At 36.7% G+C, this 23454-nt stretch overlaps 2 protein-coding genes and 1 long non-coding RNA gene across 4 annotated transcripts in view; 2 read left to right on the forward strand and 1 right to left on the reverse strand.

Moving 5' to 3' along the window:
- The window catches only part of LOC125273243, a 284955-nt gene that overhangs the window by 47442 nt on the left and 214059 nt on the right, over positions 1-23454 (reverse strand). The window lies entirely within an intron of this gene.
- hoxb2a (homeobox B2a) lies at positions 1234-6283 on the forward strand. The gene is made up of 2 exons (XM_048198379.1): positions 1234-2935; positions 3767-6283. The coding sequence occupies exons 1-2, from the start codon at positions 2440-2442 to the stop codon at positions 4504-4506; spliced, it is 1236 nt and encodes a 411-aa protein (XP_048054336.1). The 5' UTR covers positions 1234-2439; the 3' UTR covers positions 4507-6283.
- hoxb1a (homeobox B1a) lies at positions 17936-21457 on the forward strand. The gene is made up of 2 exons (XM_048198388.1): positions 17936-19498; positions 20265-21457. Exons 1-2 carry the CDS (start codon positions 18865-18867, stop codon positions 20579-20581), a joined length of 951 nt encoding a protein of 316 aa, XP_048054345.1. The 5' UTR covers positions 17936-18864; the 3' UTR covers positions 20582-21457.

Consider the following 23454-nt stretch of genomic DNA (forward strand, 5'->3'; position numbering starts at 1 on the left):
GGGGTGGGGGTGAGGGTTCCTCGAGGCCTGTGAAAGAGCCCTGGAGGCCGCGCCTGCAATGGTCACGTGAAGGGAGTCCAATGGAATCGCTGAACACTTATATTACTGGTTATGGATTTAAAACAAATGACTGCAAATAATCCCACGTTTAAAGCAGAAAGGTACAGGTAAAAGCTGACTAAACATATTTCTAGCTGTTGTTGGGTCTCAATCGATTATTGTAGGAAAAACGACTGCGTTGCTTTATGTGCTCATTCATTTAACAGCAGGTTTGATTTTAGCATGCCCAGGCTTGAGATAAATCTAGACGAATTCATTTATTATATAAAAACAGAGCAAGGAAATTTGGAAACGTGTGAATACAAAATAAATATATTAAATTATTAGAATAACAACATGAAATAATTTCCATGGCACGCGCAAAACACTAACAAGGCATGAAACACACATTTAGCGGTTTGTTATTACCTCTAATTCTCTCAATTTGTGATTATTGTATTGGATTACACGTTTTACTGTTACTTACATGCCTTAATGTGTCTAAATATCTGATAAAAATACATCAAAGCGTTTATCAGAATAACAAGAACACAATAAGCAGGTTCTTGTATTTTTTTAACTAAATACACAGAAAATATAGTCCGATAGTCAAATACTGTAATTTTGTCATGAATTCCAGATAGACAGACAGAAAGACAGACCAACATATGATAAATCTTGTGAAATTAATTAAAAACCGCTGTCCTCGGATGATATCAGTTCCTTTAAGCATTTAAGGTAAATTGTTGTTCAGTTCGTCCCAGAACATCACTATTTTGCAGTGGAAAAATCCAGTTGAAAAAAAGAAAAATAAATTCACTTGATAATTGTTTATGTTAGTACTGTCCGAAATAGAAACATAAAACACACAAACGACAAATTAAAAGAGAGTTTATCGGTGCGTCCCAGTCCCTCGCAGTCAGCTCTGTTCTGTAGTGAAGGAGGGCCTTTCCAACTGACCCTTTTACGAAGCGCCCACGGCCTACAGCTTGCTTTGTATTTCCTTTAAAATTCCCAGACACCCACTCAGGATTAAATCTGTTTCCACTGTTCTTTTAGACGAGAAAACCGACGAAACGAAGCCCGGGTTGCAAATCCGAACTATTGCGAAGTCAAATTCAGATTACAGCTAGCTGAAACACAGTTTAGTTTTAATACTCCTATCAATGCGACGCGCCAATAGAATGTTTCCAATGCAGAAAAAAATACTTAATTCTGGAAAAAAAATCCACAAATCTACGAGGAAATAATGGGGGTTTTCTTTGTTGTGATCTTGGAGGAAAAAGGCGAATTCTTGAGGGTGGCTGCTGTCAAGCGCTTTGCCGGCGAAAAGATTGATCACCCTTGCTGCCTCTCTACTCTTGCTCTAAAAATATCTACCCCCTTTTCCCATTCGTTTTAGACTTTGACGCAACCAATTTTGCTTAGTTTTTCATCAAGTAACATTATATTGTTGCTTTCTTCGTCTAACCTGCAATAGAAATGCGTTCAATTCAATATATAGCCACGCAATTTCCTATTCGTAAACGCGACCTCATGATGAACTTTTGGTTGTTGTCACAGTCAACAAATGTTTCACAAACAAACACACTATTGACAACTCTTTTTCGTGCGTTATTATACGTCTTATCTCCACCTTATTTTTTTAAAGCAAAAATAATAATATAGAAACATAATTGACAATTCTCTAACTTGATTTAGTGCAAACTTACGCGCTTTAAGGTCCAAGGTTTCAGCAGTTCTTCAGATGCGTTAAAAATATTTCAAGGTAAACCCAAACATAATTTATTTGTGTGGCAATGGTTGGGAATGTCCTATTCGGTAAATGTGGCAGACAATGTCAACATCACTCCTGTACATCCTTATTTATGTGTTTGATAAAAGAAATATTTCTAGAGCTACATCTCTTGTCTGTTACTCTTGTCAAAAGTTTTAAGATTAATGACCCTTGATTGTAAATACGCAAGAAGCCATATTGTGGATGTGCTTATCAGACAAGGCCTGTGAATTACATCACCGGTAGTTCTGCATTTGGATTGTTGTCGTCTAACATAAGAGGCCCTCACTTTACCTCTCACGACAAAACAGGACTGTCCGAACACATGGCAAACGGGAGCTTTTTTTATCATTTCGTCCATGTTACTATAAGAACTGGATTATAATATCCTGTTGTATTTTTTTTATCAATTCAGACAAATATTGCTTTCTTTTGCCACCAGGCCCCGAATTGCGATTGGCTGAGATGAGTCATGTGACCAGGAATTGGCTGCAATTTCGCCCATAGTCTTCAGTTTAGTAGACCCTGGTCCCCATACGCTAGTAATATCACCAATATACACAATTATTAAAGCCCGCAAATGCCGTCATAGCAGGAACGCAAAATAAATCCTAGCTTTTTGGATGTTATTTTTTGCGTATGTTGGTGTCGCTGGACGCCCTTTTTGCCCAGGCGAAGCGATGAATTTTGAATTTGAGAGGGAGATTGGGTTCATCAACAGCCAGCCTTCCCTTGCAGAGTGCCTGACGTCTTTCCCCGCTGTCCTGGAGTCATTTCAAACTTCATCAATCAAGGACTCGACAGCAATTCCACCTCCTTTCGAGCACACCATCCCTAGTCTGAGTCCCTGCACAGGCAACCAGGCGCGACCGAGGAGCCAAAAGCGAACTGCCTCCAATGGCCTCCAGCTCCGGACACAAACAGCACCGCCGACGCAGCACCAGCAAGGCCCGGCCCCGCTGTCGGGTGGTGCACCCCTGGCCCACGAGTTCCCATGGATGAAAGAGAAAAAATCCTCGAAGAAGTGCCCCAAGCCCGGAGCCACTGCTGCAGCAGCAGCAGCCTCCCCTTCTCAGGCATCCTCCGGCTACACAACCGCGGGACTGGAGTCCCCGACAGGTACGTTTATCAAAGCAATGAACGCGTTTGTTCTGCATTTCTTCATTTTGGACATTTTTTCACTGAATGATTCGTGACTCGTGAATAGATGTCAATGTAGCGAAAACTCTAAAGAATCTTATTGCCTGCTATTATAACCTAGAATTATTACAGTTAGATTTCACATCCTTTCATTTTTACGCAATTAAAAAAAAAATACCCTGTCGAAATTGTTCTTTGTCCTATTTGTATGTGATGTACAGCATAACCTGCTATGGATGGGCTAGTATTTCACTTCTCACGAGCTCTCTGTATTTAGGAATAATTGTGTAATTTCATCTGATGTCTACATTTCAAGCACCATTAAGCATGCATGATTGTTGTGCATATATATATTTTAATATCCCGTTTCTGTAATGTCTTTAAAAGATAAAAAGGCACCCCTCCCCCATATCGTAGCATATTTACAAAACTGTGCACATTCTGAAAGATTATGTTGCCATCCTGCAGATAGCAGATCTTGATCTATAATAACGATTTAATCGCAATTGATGTCAGCTGCGACTCGATATTCATTCATAATCATGGCTTGGGGAGCCATTTTGGATATCAGTATATATTGTGAAAGCTGTGGAACACTACAAAATGTGGGGCTTACTGAAATAACGCTTGTACACCACGCTGGTCTATTACCACAAGACATGCCTAACCATTGCAGTCATTGCTACATGACAAGCCCAAACCGCAGAGCTGTTCTACACTGGGATTTTATTGTCAACTGGACAATTTCTCACTTGAACTTAGTTGACTTCTCTTTTTGTATGGGACTTATTTCTGTTTTAATTTTTGCAGAGGCTCAAGGTGGACTGGATAATGGTAGCGGTTCACGGAGGCTGAGGACCGCATACACCAACACGCAGCTACTTGAACTGGAGAAGGAGTTTCACTTTAACAAATACCTCTGTCGGCCTCGGCGCGTTGAAATAGCAGCACTTCTGGATCTAACCGAGCGCCAAGTCAAAGTGTGGTTTCAAAATCGACGCATGAAGCACAAACGGCAAACTACGCACCACCGGGACGGGCAAGAAGGCGAGCCCAGCGGTTTCGAGCTCCTGGAGGGAACCGACGCTGCTTCACCGTATTCGAGCCAATCTGTGGAAGTATCTGGTTCTGGCTCTGGTTCGGCCGCAGCCTCCGAGAGTGAGACGTGCCCGACAACTGCCTCCTACACGAACAGTGCGGACAAAAGCCAGCCCACGCCTGAAGAGGGCCAGGCGAACCAGCCGGAGCCTGCATCTGTTCCTGACACAGCGGTTCACTCCCCCCCGTATCCAACGCCTACTGCAGATAACCCCACTACAATGGCTGAGGGCCGAGCAGCTGGGCCGGAGCATTCGTTCACAGAGCCGCAGGATGCCACCTCTCTACCCGATTTGAATTTCTTTTCGACGGACTCCTGCCTACAGATTTCGGACGCTTTATCGCCGAGTTTGCAGAGCTCACTGGACAGTCCAGTTGACTTTTCTGAGGAAGATTTTGACTTGTTTACGAGCACCCTTTGTACTATTGATTTGCAACATTTACAGTTCTGAACAAAAATGACATCAAAACGCATACGAGAACAATCGAACTACATCTTATTGCAGTGTCATGAATGCTTCTCGACCGCAACATTCCTATAATAAGACAGAAAAAGAGTGAAAAGAAACACTTACTACCTAAAGAGTTCTTTTTAAGAGAAAGAAAAACAAAAAAGGCGTGAATCAAAGCCTACACGGAAATAAATTGTCCATTATTTTGAAAATACGATGATGTAATCTTTTTGAATACACATCGGGATGGCCCTTTCGAAGTTTCAGGTATTTTATTGCCTTTTGATTCTCGGATTTTAGTTTATGTCGACTAACAGATTAATGGTTGCGGACTTTTTCAGTGAAACTCAATCATTGGAATCTCAGGAATTGTGTCAGACATAAGGGTAGTTGAACTGCTTTTAGGAATTCTCCCAAGGCGGGCGTTGTCCCTATTGAATAATTTTAGAACTAGTTTATTTATTGAGATTCTTTAATAGTAAATTTCAAATTTATTTATTGTACGTTATTTTCATAGTTGAAATAATAAAAAATAAAATAAAAAAAAAACAAATATACTGGAGCGAGTGTGATTGATTTTACTAAGGTTTAACGAATTCTTTCATTAGCTAAGAATGTTTAATATTTTAATACAAATTAAGATATTATTTTTACGAATTTGTTCTTTCTCCTTGGTTTTGATGTACTGATGTATGGTGATGAAATTACACAATTCAGTCCGCAGGTTCAGTGATTTTTTGGGGGGGATTATTATTAACAGTAGAATGCAATTATTATTATTATTATTATTATTATTATTATTTTTAATTTATTACCATAGTATTTATACTGTGATGATTGATAATCTGTGTTATTCGTACAAGAGAGGTTTTTAACTGCATATGCTCAGGAAAAAAAAGAATAGCCTAAGCCACTAAAACTTATAGTAAAATTGTAAATATTTCAAAATGCTAGTTGCCCACAATTCTTCGACGAGCCTTTTTAAAAAGAATTCAACAAGAACAGTGATTATCATTAATCTGAAAAAAAATGAAAACGTATTTTTTTACAAAATGGGCTGTGGTTGATAACATTACACGTAAAAAGCAGCAGCACTGATATTATTTATTAGATGGATGTGTAAAAAAAGGCGCAGGACAAGCTGCAGGAAGGGTCAATCGGTTGACTGGGCTGTGGGCTCCCATGGCTGCACCCTGATGCAAAATGGCGCTCGAAACACAATGAAGGATATGAACAATAAAGCGGCAGCCATTATGGATAGTTTGGGCTGCAGCTGCGAGTGTGGTGCTCCGAGCTGACTCGTCGTCAGCAGAACCATCAGTGTAGACAAGCACAGGCCAGAAATATATCAGTTAAAGATACGGATTATAATTTTATTACTATTACTTTTTTTTTTTTTTTTTTTTTTAAATAACTTGTAATATATATATTGAACACCTTATGTAACAGCTGAACCTATCCCAAGCCCTTATGGAGGAGATAATCTTACAATTACATGGTGGTTATTTCATGTAACATAACTGCAACAATAACAACAGTAATTATTATTATTATTATTATTATTATTATTATTATTATTATGTTGCACATCCCTTCTCTAAAGTAATAACTCAGAGTGTGAGAGTGAGACCTTAAAAGGCCTTGATACATATTATTGCCAACTGTCTTATTCCTATTTGCTTATTTGTCTGCATCACCCAGGTCAGAATCATGTTATCTCTCTGTCATTTAGCACTGATGAATGTGCAAGTAAAACAACATTTCTTTATATTTTAAATATGAATAGGTCTCTTTTTTGCATGGTTTACATGAGCAGTACCAGGTAATGTCGCCTATGTGTAGTAATGCTACTATGGCAGCTAAGAATTTAACAGCATTTGTACAAAAGCCAAACACTGAATTAATATGCAAATCATCTACATTCATCAGCTCATAGACTAAATAGTGCTGCATGGGACGAAGAAACAAGGACTTAAGGATATCTAATCTTAAGCAAAGTTTGCTGGTTGTCAAGCGTGGAAGAGAGATAGAGTGACATACAGATGGATAAAAAGACAGATTCATCTCTACTGCAGATCAGTAAAAAAATGAGCGTGACTCTGTCTAGCTGGCATCTATTCCTAAATTCAAGAGTCCATTTTAAGTCATCAAGTTTGATTTCCAGTATACAGTTATTTCTTGTTTTGGGATTTCTTCATTTCCTGGTGCCACCATATACAGGACTCATTCACTCTCTCATCTCAGACATCTGCCCTACTTCTGTTTAACTCACCTGGGACAGGTGAGACAGAGACTTATCGACATATCTCCAAACAAGATAAACAACTTCTTCCCTGCCCTGAGGCCACACAAGTTTGTTTTATTTATTTAAACAAAACAAAACAAAAAACCTTTGGTGGTGATTTTTTTCCATTAGCCTGATAATTTGAGGTGTGGCTATAGGTCGACTTTTATCTCAGTGTCTATGCTTTGGTTGGTGACCTGCCAGCTCTTACGCATTTATCAGTACTGCTCTTTCTGTTTATATATTTTGCAGAGCACAGTACTTTGGGCCGGCAAAGTCTAAAATAAGAAGAGGTGTGGTGGCATAGGGATTTTCTCACATGAGAAAATGGGCCAATGTTTACAGTGGTGCATCCTGGGTACTGCTATGCCTGAAGCAGTGGTGGGACTAGCCAAGATTAAAGTGGAAATGTCTCCTGCCCTATTTCAGTCAAACCACCATGAAGGCTCAGTTTAATCATTGAAGTGGTTAGGAAACCAAAGTACTTTGTCATTGAGCAACATCAATAACAATGGTAACAGCAAAACATTATCTGAGCTTATTTTAGAATGGCCTTATAAGACTTTACGGTTAGCAGTGTAAATACATTGTATTGGATTTTGAGCTCTTTAAACAGCTCCCTTTGTTGTAACTCTTGCATTCATTTGTTTAGCAAACACTCTTTGTTCATAAAAGGCTGCTACTACAGCTACTGGTCATGTGCGTATCAATGAAGCATCACAGTATGAAGATGGATCAAAACGGTAATTTAAAATTAACCCCAAGGATGTTAATGAAACGAATTTTGAGTGATTACGAAGTCAATTGAAACCTTTCCTGTGACAGAAACTCACTGAAATTGTACTGAAAAACAAGACACATCAGTTCCATACAAAGCCTAATGTAATGCTTAATAGATCAGTTTATGTATACTAAAACAAATAAAGGAAACTTTACAAACTAGAGAGAATATACTGAAAACAAAGCCTTTGTGGCAAGGTTGTGAATCTACACACAAACCTAATTATAACATTAGCCATGTAGCTATCTGCTAATTGCTTGAACTCTCTGAAGGAAACAGAATGGGTGTGAAGCTGACAATGACAGATAAAGTGATGGCCAAATAGAAAGTCAGCGAATACAATAAAATCTATTTTAATCCAAAGATACAATGGTTTACATGGTCATTAAGTTTGATCGCTTAATATATTATTCACAGAAATAAAGGACACACAGTTTTGATAGCACAAAGTGAAATTGCTGGTAAAACCAACACACTATTTACCAAATGTAATTATTTTACATTTTGCTAAATTGGTGGCTAATTCCTTGGAATTTGTATAATTTAATTAGTACATTTTTGCAAGCTGCGCTTACACCCCACCGCTGACGCTTATGCTGCATTCATGCCATGTTGTTATTACAGTAAATAAGAGATGGCAACACGTGACGCTGTAATTGGTGCTGTTCACGTCCTCGGATTCGACTTATACTAAGTATTGTGGGTAATGCTTTACAAGTAACGCAAGTTAAGTAATCAGATTACTTTTTTCAAGTAACAAGTAATGCATTACTTTTACCTTTACAACAAAATATCTGAGTTACTTTTTCAAATAAATAAGTTACATTGTTTTCCCATTTATTGACTGGCGCCTCTCCTGTCCCTATGTTGAGAGAAATTAAGAGTGAGTCCTGCAGTTTAAGACTAAATGTGAGTATGCGTTATTTCACTTGCACAAAAACAGATTCAGTATTCCTCAAAATTAATAAAACAGTAAAATGCAAAATTACACAAACTATAAAATTACTCAAACCTGCAATAATTTTATGGTAAATAATACAAATATACTTTATGTATTTAATCTCACTTTATAAACCAATGTCTTTGCTGCTGTCCTTCAGTGATCCAATTCCATCATACCAATAAACAAAAATGACTTTAGATAAACATCATGTGTGTTTCATTTTTTTTATTGCTGAAGTAAGAGTTTTCAAATTTCTTCTCCTGTGTTCTATTATTCTGCAATCCAGAACGGTTTGTTTGAGCTGCGCCCTCTACTGTACAGGCATGAATTTGTATTTCCTTCAGCCTGAGGCTTATTTATTTCGTAACGCAATACTTTCCATAAAAAATTAACAAAGTAATGCAATTAGTTACTTTTTTAGGGAGTAGAGCAATGCTGTAATGCATTACTTTTTAAAGTAACTTTCCCCAAAACCACTTATATGCTTCTCTTGCACTAGTAACTCCAACTCTAAATTAAATCTGCAGTGGTTGTGTGGTACAGCAGTCAAGTGGTACAAGTTGTAGCTCTCCGAAAATTACAAGTCTAAAGTTGTAATTACAAGTTTTACGATCATGTGAATGCTTTTATCAAGTCGACTTTATTCAGAGCATCTCCATGACAGGTATGAAACCAATGAGGTACAGACCATGTTTTCAATGGCATCCACTGTAAAAGGCTGTATAAAGCTCCTTGATCACTTATAATTTTCCACAGCTCATGTTGTCTGGAGTTTTTTGTCTAGTGAAATATCTTGGAAAGACATTTTTGCAGTGTTTCTTAAGCAGAACAATCCAAAAACACATTAAATAACAGTATAACCCGCTGAAGAGATGTACGTCTGTCCCTCAAAGCCTTGCTTTCATCAAAGATGGCGGTGCTGTAAATAAGGTCTATATGGTAATTATGACATGGCGTAATTGCACCTTCAGATTTAGGGGCTGGGTTGGGGTCGACCGAATCCCATTGTATAAATTTATACAAAATATCTAACTCATAAAACAGATATATTCAGGACAATATCAAAGTCTAAGTGCAGGCCAAGTAAGAATAGTCTGTAGGCATCCCTTGCAGTATTCATTCCTTGTCTCTGTTTAAACAATGAAAATAAAGTATTCCTCCAGTATGTTAACATTAGCATTATGCCAAGAAAGCTCACTGAAAGCATGGTACACATTTCAAAATATTTTCAAAAGACAGCGACAGCTGGTGATGAACGCATGCCACAAAGAAGAGGCGACTGTATATTGGCTCAAGACCTTGCATGTCTTTCTGCACAAACTTCTTTTTTTCACAACTACCCTGTTAAAAATAAAAATGTTTTTGATTCTGATACACGCAGGGTTTTTATCATTGGTAGTCTGCCATTTTTGTGTGTTGATTTGGTCACTGATGTTCATGTTCACCAGAATTCTTAATATGATTAATTAGACTAAACTGACAACATTAAAGATTTCTTGCCACTTAAAGTGGGAAAAAAAGCAGAAGGAATGAAGTCCTTATGTGTAAAAATGTCAAAATCATTTGGAGAGGAGCATGACATGACACTGCTGGAGTCTATGGCATGCGGATCCCCTATATATTCGCTTTTGTATGCTTGAAGCAGACCCTTCACAGCTGTCCATATCTTTTCAGAGGGTGAGGGGGCATTCACTAACACTTGTTCAATATCTAACAGTAACACATTTTTACCCTTAACCCTGCCAACGAGAGAATGTGCCGACAATACCTTGGAGCAATCATACTCTGCTCTGTTGCTGTAGTCGACAAGATGACAGTTTCAAGTCACCGATAAACGTAACATATCCAGTTACATTGAAAAGCAGCTTATTTTACTTGTATATTGTACATGGAATAGTTTGTTTACAATGATTTTTTGAGTAATTATCAAAGTTATAATATTAAGTAAAACTTAATCAACTTTTTTATACTGGTGTTTCCATCATGCACTGCGACATGAAAATTTAATAAGGTTGCATTTAAGGTTTTCTAGTTGTATTTACACTACTTTATCATTGCTTTTGTTGTTAGGTTTAGTAACATGCTCTTTTGTGACATTTGGATTTTCTACTCAAAATGACCTATTCATAATCAAAAACTATGATTGTTAATGTTATACCAAGTACTGATGTGTTCGGTTGAGTACCTCATTATTACATTACTACTACATTGTTATTACTACATTATTGTGTAGATATGTTGTCTTAGAAACTTTTAAGTAAATAACACGATGAGATTTATACGTAAAGCTTATATTTTGAAAGCATGGCTTGAATTAGTGCATTGTTTGAGTAAATTGCACTTGAAACATTAAAAATTAAACTTCAAATGACTAAGTAGAAATTACTCATCAAACTCTAGCTAGCAAAGTTAAAGTTACTTATTCTCTTTAATTTTTAGTTAAGCAGATTTTATTTAATTTCATATATGTGGAATGTACTTTAAAAATATGAGTGCAAAAACTTGCAAAAGAAATGTGTTTAAGTAAATTTTACTCGTCTTTTTCTCAGCATAGACTTTTTTTATTCTTAATAAAGATTTAAAGTTAAACTGTATATGAATGTACAAAGAAAAATGTACATCTCTGGTCCTGCAACTGGTCACTGTTTTAAAGTTTTTCTACATTTAAAATCACACATTGCCTTCACTAGCTCTTTAATTAAACAGACTTGCATTGTAACAAATTAATAATCCATGTAGTCCTTCTATTAATATTAGCAGGGTCATTCTATTATTTAGGGTACATTTCATGTCCACTGATGATAATTATATTTTTTTCTAACAACTTTCTTCAGAAATATCTTTCTTTTTTTCTATTAAGAGAATGCATACTGTATCTCACAACAATATTTTAAAGTTTTTTCAGTTTCCATGAAATTGCCTTGGAAATATTATCTCCAAAGACCTATTGTCAAGGAGCATATTAATTGCTCATCAACTCTGTTGGGTACATTGTTATGGTTTGCAATATTTTTATGATTTTATATATTATCAATATTTATATTTCAAACAATAAAATGTGAGGTTTACCTGAATAACCAGGCCAGACAAGGCCTGCCATTGAAATTATGAGGCAAAACTGTGAAATTGTCAACTATATTACTATCATTGTCAACTATGTTTTGACTGATTTTTTGCATTTCAAACATTCCTTTACATCCACATGGACTAAAGTTTTGCAAGACATTCTTAAAACTTTCAAAATGATCTTTAAATTATATTTATGATAAAAACGTTAATGTCCTTGGTAACATAGTTGACAAATTTACCATGGAAAATATCTTTTTTTAATATAAAAATGGTGTTTAATGATTAAGTTTTGCAATTAGTAAATAAGTTACACTGATAAAATATATAAACTGAAACCAATAGTTGTTTTACTGAGAAAAAAAAACATTGATTTTACACTTTTTGCTGATGTGAAATAGAAATCATAAAATCTGCATGCACAATAATTATAAAATAATTAGCAATTGTGTATATAAGACATTGCCCCAAACTCACACACTTAACGTATGTTAGGTTGGTTGGGCAATGCCATGTTTTGTTCAAGTTTGTTGAAGTTTTTCAATTTTAAAGAGCAACATTAAACTGTAACTGCAGGTGCGTTGTGACAACTTACCCCATATAGAATGACAGTATGCACTATAAGAGCAGGTTGTCTCAAATAGTCAACACTTCAAGTAGACTTCATGAAGAAATTTTCAATAATAAGCCCCACCATTGAGAAATATTCTCTGGAGTAAAAAGTGTGACAACTAGTCAGTATATAGAGTATATCTTATAAATCTAAAAATATAAATCTTTTGTAACAGTCAATGTCTTTACTGTCACTTTTGATCAATTTAATGCATTCTTAATGCTGAATAAAAGTAATAATTTCTTTAAAACAAACAAACAAACCAAAAAAAAACTTACCCCAAACTTTTGAATGGTAGTGTATCACGGTTTCCACAAAAATATTAAGCAGCACAACTGTTTTCAACATTGATAATAATAAGAAATGTTTCATATTAGAATGTTTTCTGAAGGATCATGTGACACTGAAGACTGGATAAATTATGCTGAAAATTCAGCTTTGCCATCACAGGAATAAATTACATTTTGAAGTATATTCAAATAGAAAACAAATGAAATTGTAATAATATTTCACAATATTATGTTTTTACTGTATTTTTGATCAAATAGATGCAGCCTTGCTTGCGCAGCATGTGGAAAACAATGTGCAAAGACTATTTTTGGGCTTCACTTTTTCTATGGGATCGAAAAGAGCACTGCATTAATGCAATTGTCAGTCTCTTCTAAAAAGTGGGAGATGGAATATCCACTTGGAGAGTGCCTATCGTATTCCATGGCTTTCTGCTCAGACAGCCAACCAATGCGGTAAAGAGGTAATGAACAACATATAGAATGTCATGTGACCTCCTGAAAGCTTGGAATAGAAGCAGAGTGCTTTAGCCCACAGTAAGTACACAGTGTACTCACTTATCATATTTAGCTGCCTACGACACATAAAATTCATAATTTGTTTCGCCTGGATGAGCCACTGCAAGTGTCCCAATCACACAATGTAAATAATAGACTTGAAGGATTTTTATTGACATTATACAAATATGACAATTTGTAATCTGTAGTGATGTGATGATAAGCATATATCAGTCATGCTGAATGAGAGATAAGGGCTTTGGATATTTTTTTAAAATATGAAATTCCATTCATCATAAAGCAACAGCCGCTGAGTAAGCAGCCTCACCCTCAGGCCACTCCATTGAGCTGTACATTGTGCATATTTACAATCTCACAAATAGTATCTGCTTGAATGCCAAATGCTCACAACCGTGTTGGTAAATTCTATCAAATTTCTAGTATTAATCATGTAAGGTGTCAACCATAAATGGATGCCACGCATACCAATTTATCTTGTAATGGCAACAATGGTGACTGTGTGATGGAGAGCCATATATTTACCTAATGTATGACTTATCAATAGCTTAAACAGTCAAACTTGAGCTTTAGGTACTGTGAGCTACAAAATCAGTTGACCCAGCATGGACCATCTACATACATGCTTGACCCTTAAACCCCAACTGTCAAGAAACCAGGCCTGTGATGCAAAATTTTTGAACAAAGCAAGTAATGCATGTAAATCAAAATATCAAATACTGCTTTTTTTTGGAACAGTGCATATCGCATCTCTCAATTACCCATCTGCAAACTAATAAGACTACAATAAAACTTTCTTGCATTGCAAAATGTATGCGAAGAGCATAAAAATGGAATTTTATAAATTATTAAATGATTTATTGTTTGGAAACTAATGTTTTTGCCTTTACAATAATATTTTTTAAGATAGAAATGTAAAAAGTTTTAAATGTAAAATCAGTTCTCCTTGACGCTGATAAGGAGAACAGAGGACTTTAATGTAATAATGCTTGTTAAATGCTACTCTAAATGTCTGTGACCCCATGAAATGACATGAAACTTTAAACCAGTGACTTTATGAAAATGTGTGTGTACATATCTAGCAAAAGCACTTAAGATTTAGTCACACATGGGCAACCTCCACTTTGCTACTCAACCACCTGGAATGACAACACCTGCCCAGAAAGTTTACATCTGATTTGCATATAGTTGACTAAGATAGAGTGCCCTATGAAAGATTTGACAACGAGAGGTTAATTTTACATAGCTGCAAAGAGAGAAACATTGAATATTAGCTATATTTATAATGATGTGTTTTACAATGCACATAAAAAAGATTAAGTGGATGCAGCACAGCAAAAATAAATAAATAAATAACTTTTTTTACTTGTTTCCTGGTTAATTTTTTTAAACAATATATTTTTTGCTGCTGGTAAAGTAACACAAATTATTTAGTCTTTTTTAGAGAATGATTCATTAATACCAGTGTATTTTGTCTTACTACACGGGCAGATTTATCCACTTGTTTTAAGTATACACAAGATAAAAACAATCTGCCTCAATTGATTTATTTTTTTATTTTTTTTAACTGGAACACACAACAAAAATAACAATAGGGGTCATGCGCAATCTAACTTCTGTAAAACGGATCAGATCGCTTCTGGTTTAGGTCTTTTGTCGGCGTGCTTCATGAAAAAATTTGCTGTTTTATTCAAGATAACTTAAAAGGAGTGCGCAAAGATGAGTTTAACTGATGTCCCCCGCATATGCAGATTGATATTATAAAGCTTTTTTCATTTTTCTTCTCCACACTACATTTAGATATTTAATAGAATAAAACACCTATAACAATGTGAACTAGGTTTCGCTGATTTCCTTAAAAGTCAATAGATATGCCGTCAGTTCATACTGTTAACACTTTCTCTGACAAGCGGATGCAATGAGACCAGTTTTCCGGTTTGGTCATGTGACATTTGTCATATATCCTATTAGGAACAAGAGTTTTTTTTTTTTTTCTGGGGTATTAACAATGGAAAGCTAACATTGAGGGTTCAAGATTTTTTAAGGTGGTGATGAGTTTAAAAGGCTTGTTTGAAGAGATATTTGAGGATAGATAGATAGATAGATAGACAGACAGACAGACAGACAGACAGAGAGACAGACAGACAGATAGATAGATAGATAGATAGATAGATAGATAGATAGATAGATAGATAGATAGATAGATAGATAGATAGATAGATAGATAGATAGATAGATGGATGTTGTATTTCAAAGAGTCTAACTTTGATGAGTATAAGAAAAAAGAGATTTCAGAGAATATGCATGATTTGACTTGACTGAAGCATTCATTTAGACAGTAACCTGAACTAGGCCAAATCCTTACACAGAATATGACACTCTAAACAACGTCAACCTATATTGTGCTTTGTGGAGACCTTGCATGACCTGTTGTCTCAGCTTGACAAAGAATAACAGCTTGTATTCACACAAACTCCTAATTTTCTTTCTAGACACGGCTGTATAGCACAGTATCTGAATCATGTCAGCAGATCTTTTGCATAGTTTGTCTAAGGACGTTAAGATGAATAATTGTGCCTGCATCTGCTAAATATTTGATTTATCGAATGCTATGGTAATATGTTTGAACTAGCAAATTAAGTGAGCACACATATTTACGTTGACAAAATAGGAAAAGAAAGAAAGTCAGACGAGACAGCTAAGTATAGACAGTATAGCATGCAAGTTGAGGAGAGGGTGCTTGAGTTCTAGCTATCTCATTTGAGCTCTTAAGTCGAGTAAAATGACAAAAACCAAGCCGATGACATTGTTTCTACTGCTCCATCACCCATTTGGTTATTTGAACCAGTGGATTAAGATTAATTATCTGGATCACTTTGGAAGTGAAATTCAGACAATCTGCATGTCCTAAGTTTGTTTATTACAATGACTTGTATAATTTAGGAGACAAAGCAGATGGCTCATTTAACCTCTGAGCAGCATATGAAAATGAGGGCGTGACTGACTTTGGGTAGGTGTCACCTCACAAAGGATGGATACATGAGTAAAATCATTTAATTTGTATAGCGATTTTCTTAATACACCAAGCACTTTACAATGGAAATATCTTAATCTCTACCTACGTGAATAAAATATTCTGTGGATACCCCAGTGTGTCACACATCAGCTGCTCAAGTGAAGATACTGAGGAAGGGTGGTGGGTTAAGGAAATGAGCCAGCTTTCAGAACTGAGAATATTAAGAGGCTGAGGAACTGTAAAAGGAAATTAATAGTAACAAGATGTCATCTGTGGTGTTAAGGTTAACATGTGCAGCTAAGTGTACAAGCTCTCAATGTTGAGCACATGGTGTGGAATGAAGAAAGAAAACAATAGGCTATTTGAATGGCTTCGAGGGCCATTCGTTATGTAGCCTAAGTTAATGACTTGGGCATGCAAAAAAAAAAAAAAAAAAAAAAAAAAAAAATCAAAGGTAGTTATGATGGGAGGCCCATTACTCTCAGCTGCAATTTAGGTTTTGCCTAACAAATTAGGAAATAAACTGCCAAAGTGTATAAATTCAGGAAAAAAAAAATGTATGAAGGTTTTATATATAGGCCTACCTTAACTATACAAATTAAACATATATCATTCACAACTTTTACATAATTAAGTGGAGTATCATATACTTTTGCCTAAGTTTCACTGGTTAAGGTATTGGAGTGATTTCAGTCTAACAATCTTCACGGGTCAGAAACATTAATCACGTGACATGTAGCCTAATGACGCCATTTCGACCTAGATAAGCCATGGCTATGCCATAAATAAATAAATAAATAATAAAAACTCAAAAATAAATCTAAAATTAAACGAATGATATTAAGGATAACCCTGAGTTACACAGAGTTTTTTAGGATCCAGACCTGAAATGTTATACCAAGTCATTGCGAACAATCGCTCCAGATGACCACAAGACATCGGCCTCGTGACTATTTACAATACAGTAAATACATAAGGATAATGAATGGTAAAAACCAACACTCCTTTCATGTTTAAATCATAAACAGTAGTTTTTTCTTCAGATCAGATTATAGCTGTCATCTATCGAGCCGCGAGGGTTTTAACACTGGGTTTTTTTTGCTGTGTAATAATAATAATAATTTAATTGATATATTTTAATTCCTCTTTTGTCTTTAACAACTGTTAGTTATAAACGAGTCTCCTTTATAAGTATTTTATCTTGTATATTTTGAAAGGAAAAAAAATGACTTCGCGACATTATTGCTTGATTATCCCTAACACAATTACTCATGCAAACTTGCAAATTCGTAAATATTTTGTGAGGTCATTTAAAGAATCGTTGAAACGAACGTACTAAAGACTCAGAAAAAAACAAAGCTGGCAAACTCCTATTTCTTTTCGTCAAAGGACAATTAGGAAGAGTCGTTGAATCGACATTAATCATTCGTTTGTAATGAGAGGAAACATAAACTGCTCCAGTTTACTAAAAAGATCTGGTGTGGTATGGGTGCGTTGCTCGCCTTGTGATGATGTTGGCACTAGCCTGTATAAAACATTGTAACCAATCAACTGATGAATTCATTTAAAAGAAAGGGACCTGAAGCCTCAAGGACTTTTGAGAGTAGGACAGAGTTGGAACAGTACTTAAAAACTGCTCAAAGTAGTTTGGAATCTCGAGCTGCGTAACTAGACAATCACTTGGCACGTGAACCGACAGATAACAAATCGCTGTGGGCGTTATATTGTTACCCTTTCTTGTACCACCATGTACTAATGAGCAAATATATTCGAACTTCTTCAGCCTCCTATACTGAGCGTGGGCTTTATATGAAGAGGAAGACTTGCTCAGCATTGTCATCTTAATTAATTATTAGCTTCTCTCTTCTCCTGCTGTCCACCAACGCCCGTCAAGCCATCCATAGTGCAGACGAACTCATTAGTTTGACGTATAACCCTAACGTTTGGGAGATTAGGTTTAGAATGCGTGATTTATACACTTTTATACATGATTTAAAACTAAAAAGTTACAATCTTCTTCACTTTGACCTGCAGTTGAAAAATCGAGTACAATTCCAGGCAGCAAAGCAGCAACACTCGTTTCCACAGGCAGTGAGAGAAAAAGAAACTCGTTGGCGTTCCTTTCCTGCTTGTTTGGACTCAACAGAAGGCTCGCTGTCGACCTAATTTCGTTTTGGTAACAGATCAGTTCAGTGATTCAATTAGACGGGTCCAAAGCCAACCCGGACCGATCTGCGAACCGTGGCGTCACTTCCAATTCGAGTGTTAAACAGATTTCCTTTCTAAACACACATAATGAACTCTGCATTCGGCAACAGTGAGCATTACTCTTATTAAAGAGGACAATCGAGATCACATAGGCCTACTTCAGAACATTACAGTAGGAAGATAACGCATTCCTCACTAAATTCGCGTGATTAAAACTAGAAAGTAGATGCAGCTGGTAAGTGCAGAGATGAGAGGAGATGAAGGCCTAAATCTCAATGCAAAAGTCTGAAACGTTCTTTCTTTATTTCTCTTTCTCTCATTCGGAGAGTCTTTCACGCAGGGTTTGACATATTCTAGCTGTTATCAGATTGATGGGCTAGTTTGATTGAAGTGGCTTTGTCATGCAAATGTCAAGCGCGTGATGGATGGTCGCCGTGCGCTGACAAACTTCTGGAGGTCCCCTCACCATTGGCGCCGTGACGTCTCACGTGACCAGCAGCTGAGGTAAAGATGTGTTATAGGGAAGCACGAGCAAATACTCAAGAGGTAAGCATTTCCCCCCTTCCGCATGACATACTGTTGCGAGCTTGCAGGACAGGAGGCTCTCCCGATCTCTTAGGTTGACCCTCCACCATTAATAGCGCATGGACAATTCCAGAATGAACTCTTTCTTAGAGTACACAATTTGTAACCGTGGGACGAACGCCTACTCGCCCAAGGCTGGATACCACAACTTGGACCAGGCGTTCTCGGGCCCCTTCCACACCGGACACGCGAGTGACAGCTATAACGCTGATGGACGACTTTACGTAGGGGGGAGCAACCAGCCAGCAACAGCAGCAGCACAACATCAGCACCAGAGCGGCGTTTACGCGCATCACCAGCACCAAACGCATCAGAGTGGCATTGGCCTCACCTACGGTGGCACGGGGACTAGTTATGGGACACAGGCCTGCGCCAACCCGGACTACGCTCAACACCAGTATTTCATAAACCCTGAGCAGGATGGGATGTATTATCACTCATCGGGGTTTTCAACCTCAAATGTCGGTCCTCACTATGGCTCCATGGCTGGTGCATACTGCGGGGCGCAGGGAGCCGTCCCAGCCGCACCTTATCAGCATCATGGATGCGAAGGCCAGGACCACCAGCGAGGCTACTCACAAGGCACCTACGCCGACTTATCGGCTTCCCAAGGGAGGGAGAGGGACACGGATCAGTCGCCACCTGGGAAGACATTCGATTGGATGAAAGTCAAAAGAAACCCCCCTAAAACAGGTGGATTGAATTGCCTCTTTGAAGCAAATATTATATGCTGTACACTCAAACCAAGAGAAATGTTGTCTTACATTAAGCAAATAAGCTTTCGGATCTGCATAACCAACACATTATATACAAATTGGAAACTTTTAACCTAAGATATCTAAAAATTAAATACATTTTAAACACGGGCCTGTTCACTTCAGTTTCAACCCGTCTCCCCCTGCGTTAATGCATCAAACAGACATGCTTTCGTTCGCCACAGGAAATGCACCAGCACTGTTATCTTTAGCTTGTCCCGGTTCTCGCCGCGCAACATTCGTTTTTGTTGGCCTCCATTGTGTTCTTAAACTTTCGTCTTCTGTCCCAGCAGTGTTCGCCTCACAACGATTTAGTGCACCAACTTTTACGCAAAGGGGCCACCATTTTGACACACTCTACAAATCGAGTGGTCATAAAGCAATCTTTGGGGAGTACTGAATTGCATGTATTCCATATACCCCGTTATGAGTTCTTTCAAAACTGATTAATACAGACAGGGGAATTGTAGTAAGGTTAACAAAAGTTTGCAATACCGAATAACTTGTTGAATTTTCCTGTATGCACTGCGATTTAAATCGTTATATCTAATTTAGGATAAGCACAGCCAGTACACGCACAATTGGTTGTTGTTGGAGTTTTTATAAATATAAGTTAGTCAACGAATTAAGATTATGACTAAATTATCTGTTTTACATTGTTTGACAAACAGTCATGTAACCATTCTTTCACTTTTTCCTCGCAGCTAAAGTGGCCGAGTACGGACTGGGACCGCAAAACACAATTCGGACGAATTTCACAACCAAACAACTCACAGAGCTCGAGAAAGAGTTTCACTTCAGCAAATATCTCACGCGAGCGCGGCGAGTCGAAATTGCTGCCACGCTCGAGCTGAACGAGACACAGGTTAAGATATGGTTTCAGAACCGCCGAATGAAGCAGAAGAAACGAGAGAAGGAGGGACTCGCGCCTGCTTCGTCCACCTTGTCTAAAGACCTCGAGGATCACTCTGATCACTCAACTTCAACATCTCCAGGAGCTTCTCCAAGTCCGGATTCATAACAGAGGACAAAAGCTTTGGGTGCATTGAACAACAGATTCGAAATATATCGCAAAGTCTATTAATTTAAGCATTCCAAAATGTGCCAGAAAGACTTTCACGTGTTCTTTTATTAGAGGACAATTCGTTTTTAGGACACTGAACGTCAGGCGAAAAGTGAAAGAGACTTCTAGCACAACAATGGACATATTACACCGTCTGCTCGAACTAAATTTCCAAAACTCATTGGAAACGTTTGTGTGTGTTATACAGGGTATTTCTACAATGATGATAAATATAATGCACTTTCACAATGTTTACAAGTCTCTAAACGAACCTAACTGAATTTACAGGGAGCCTAGGCTATGTTTTCAAAATATGTATTGATGTTTTTGTTGCGTTTATGATGATTGATTTGATGTACACATTTCATATATCTGAGTCTTGTGGATTGTAGCTTATAAGGGTTTTCGGACCCCTTGCACTATGCGTTTACAGGGTAGGCCTTTACTGAACACCAGCACAATTTACCGGAATATGTGAACGATTCCCTCTCAATCTACACTGATATTCCATTAGCAGTTAATTTACAGCGAGAAATAATTAATACTGTGTTGCTAGTCAGGCCTAATTTACAACATCATTTTAAATCTCGAACAAGTGACTTGCGCCTTGGGAAAGTTCCATTCCGTTTGTAGAAAAAAGGACAATGCAGGGTGTTTAAATGTACTTCTCTTTATTAAAACATTTAAGGAATTTGATTTTTTTTAGCCTAGTATTTTTATGCGCAGACGAGCTGAGTTTTATTAGTTACTGTCTGCATGATTCACTCCGTAATCTAAATGTCTCAATCAAATGTTTGTCAGTTCTTTATCTACCTCAAATAAAACCATATTTTACTGAACCAGTCTTGCCACAAGATTACATATGCATGCGTTGTGTATATAAGAAAATATAAAAATAAATATAAGAAAAAAAGAGAGAAAAAAAATGTTAGTATGGAGTAAATGATGACACGGGTTTAACAGCCCTTCTCTTCACTTGGAGGGTGAGAAAGCGACCACCAGTCAGTAGTGTTATAGGATGCTCGGAATGTTGTTGAGCAATCAGGGTGGTTCACGATGACCTTTTTACCTCATTGCGCTTCTGGGATATCTAAACATACAAACAGACTCTCTCACTGAGTGTTTTAGGGGTGGCACAAATAGCACTGAGCCTGAGCAGAATTGTGGGTGGTGAATTTTACTTATTGAGTGTTATGAATTGACTTCTTATTTACTTGCTAAACGCACTGAACACCTCCAAAACCATAAATCTTTAGAATAGTCGTCTACATGCATTTAATTATCATTCTCGAGTGCTCAACAACAAATAAAGCATTCTTGAAAGGGAAACAATATCGACTTCGACACTTCACATTAGCTCAAATTGGTTGCTAAAATATTATTGTAATTGAGAAAAAGACATATTAAGGCAAAAAAGTCACTGCAATTAAAAAAAAAAAAAAAAAAAAAAAAAAAAAAATCCGTAAGATTAAACTTGTGTCACGTCAGACATGTTTGGTCTTTGCAACAGTGTTAGCATTAGGTTCACTTCAGAGGAAAACAATGCTGGGTTGCAGTGGCATTCACGCGCACCAGCTCCCTGGGTGGTTGTGTTAATGAAACGCATCTAGGCCAGTGTGCTTGTAGCAAGAAAGACAACACATATTGTCACAAGCAGTTCCTTAGGCAAAAAATTATCAGACTGGCTCCTGCAACAACGCTAAAGAATTGTTCAAAAACATATAATTATATTTAATTATGACTGAATATATGCTAAATGTTGCTTCGCAACAGTGTCTATAATTAGAATAGTTTCTGCCATTTGACTACATAGGATTCACAATATCCTCAAAGACACTTTTAGTAACTTTTTCTATTTTTTTTTATTCCAATTAAATATCATTATGTATTTTATGATATAATAATTATCTACAGAATACATACACAACTAATCTAAACATAACGATTTGGCTCAATATATATATATATATATATATATATATATATATATATATATATATATATATATATATATATATAGAAATAAAGACGATACAGCAATTGCTATATGATTCGCTCTCGACCATCTGCTGGTGCAGATTTCAGTCACGCTGTTCGGGGCGTTTGTCCTGTAGCCCCCTGAACGGGCCTTTGATCCAACTGCTACCCCCGCGGTCAACCTCCCTGGTCTGCATTGAAACGTAAAGTGATGCTTACAGTAGGGGTTTAAATAGAGGTCACCGTTAACTTTAGCTGAACTCTTTACCCAAAAAAAAAAAAAAAAAAAAAAAATATTCAGACACCTTGAACATTTAATTCATTAATACAGTTTATTCACTGTAGTTTACAAAATGGTAATAAAATATGACAATATCTCAGACTTAAACTGTGAAAAAAAAAAAATCTTAATTATGTCAGATAACACTTAATCAAAACATGGTCAGGTCAAAGTGTCTGAATAATTTTTGGTTCCAATTTTTTATCAATTTTACTGGTAGTCCTGTATGAAGAATTTTTGGGTACAATATGTCACAGTTCATTTATTTTGCTATCCTCACTTAGATAAATGAACTATATAAAAATATATATAAAAATGTCTGAATAATTTTTTAATTTTTGGTTTGACGGTAGATGAGTCTCTGATTCACAGTCCAGATATTACATTAACAAACATTTGAAAAACAACAATATATATATATATATATATATATATATATATAAACACACACACACACACACACACACACACACACACACACACACACACACACACACACCATTCTTGCAAAAATTAACAAAAACAAAGTGTTATCATGAGTGATTCGTTTCAGTAAACTAACTTTAAAAATATC

This window comes from Megalobrama amblycephala, linkage group LG1 (genome assembly GCF_018812025.1).
Source record: "Megalobrama amblycephala isolate DHTTF-2021 linkage group LG1, ASM1881202v1, whole genome shotgun sequence".
NCBI classification, from domain to species: domain Eukaryota; kingdom Metazoa; phylum Chordata; class Actinopteri; order Cypriniformes; family Xenocyprididae; genus Megalobrama; species Megalobrama amblycephala.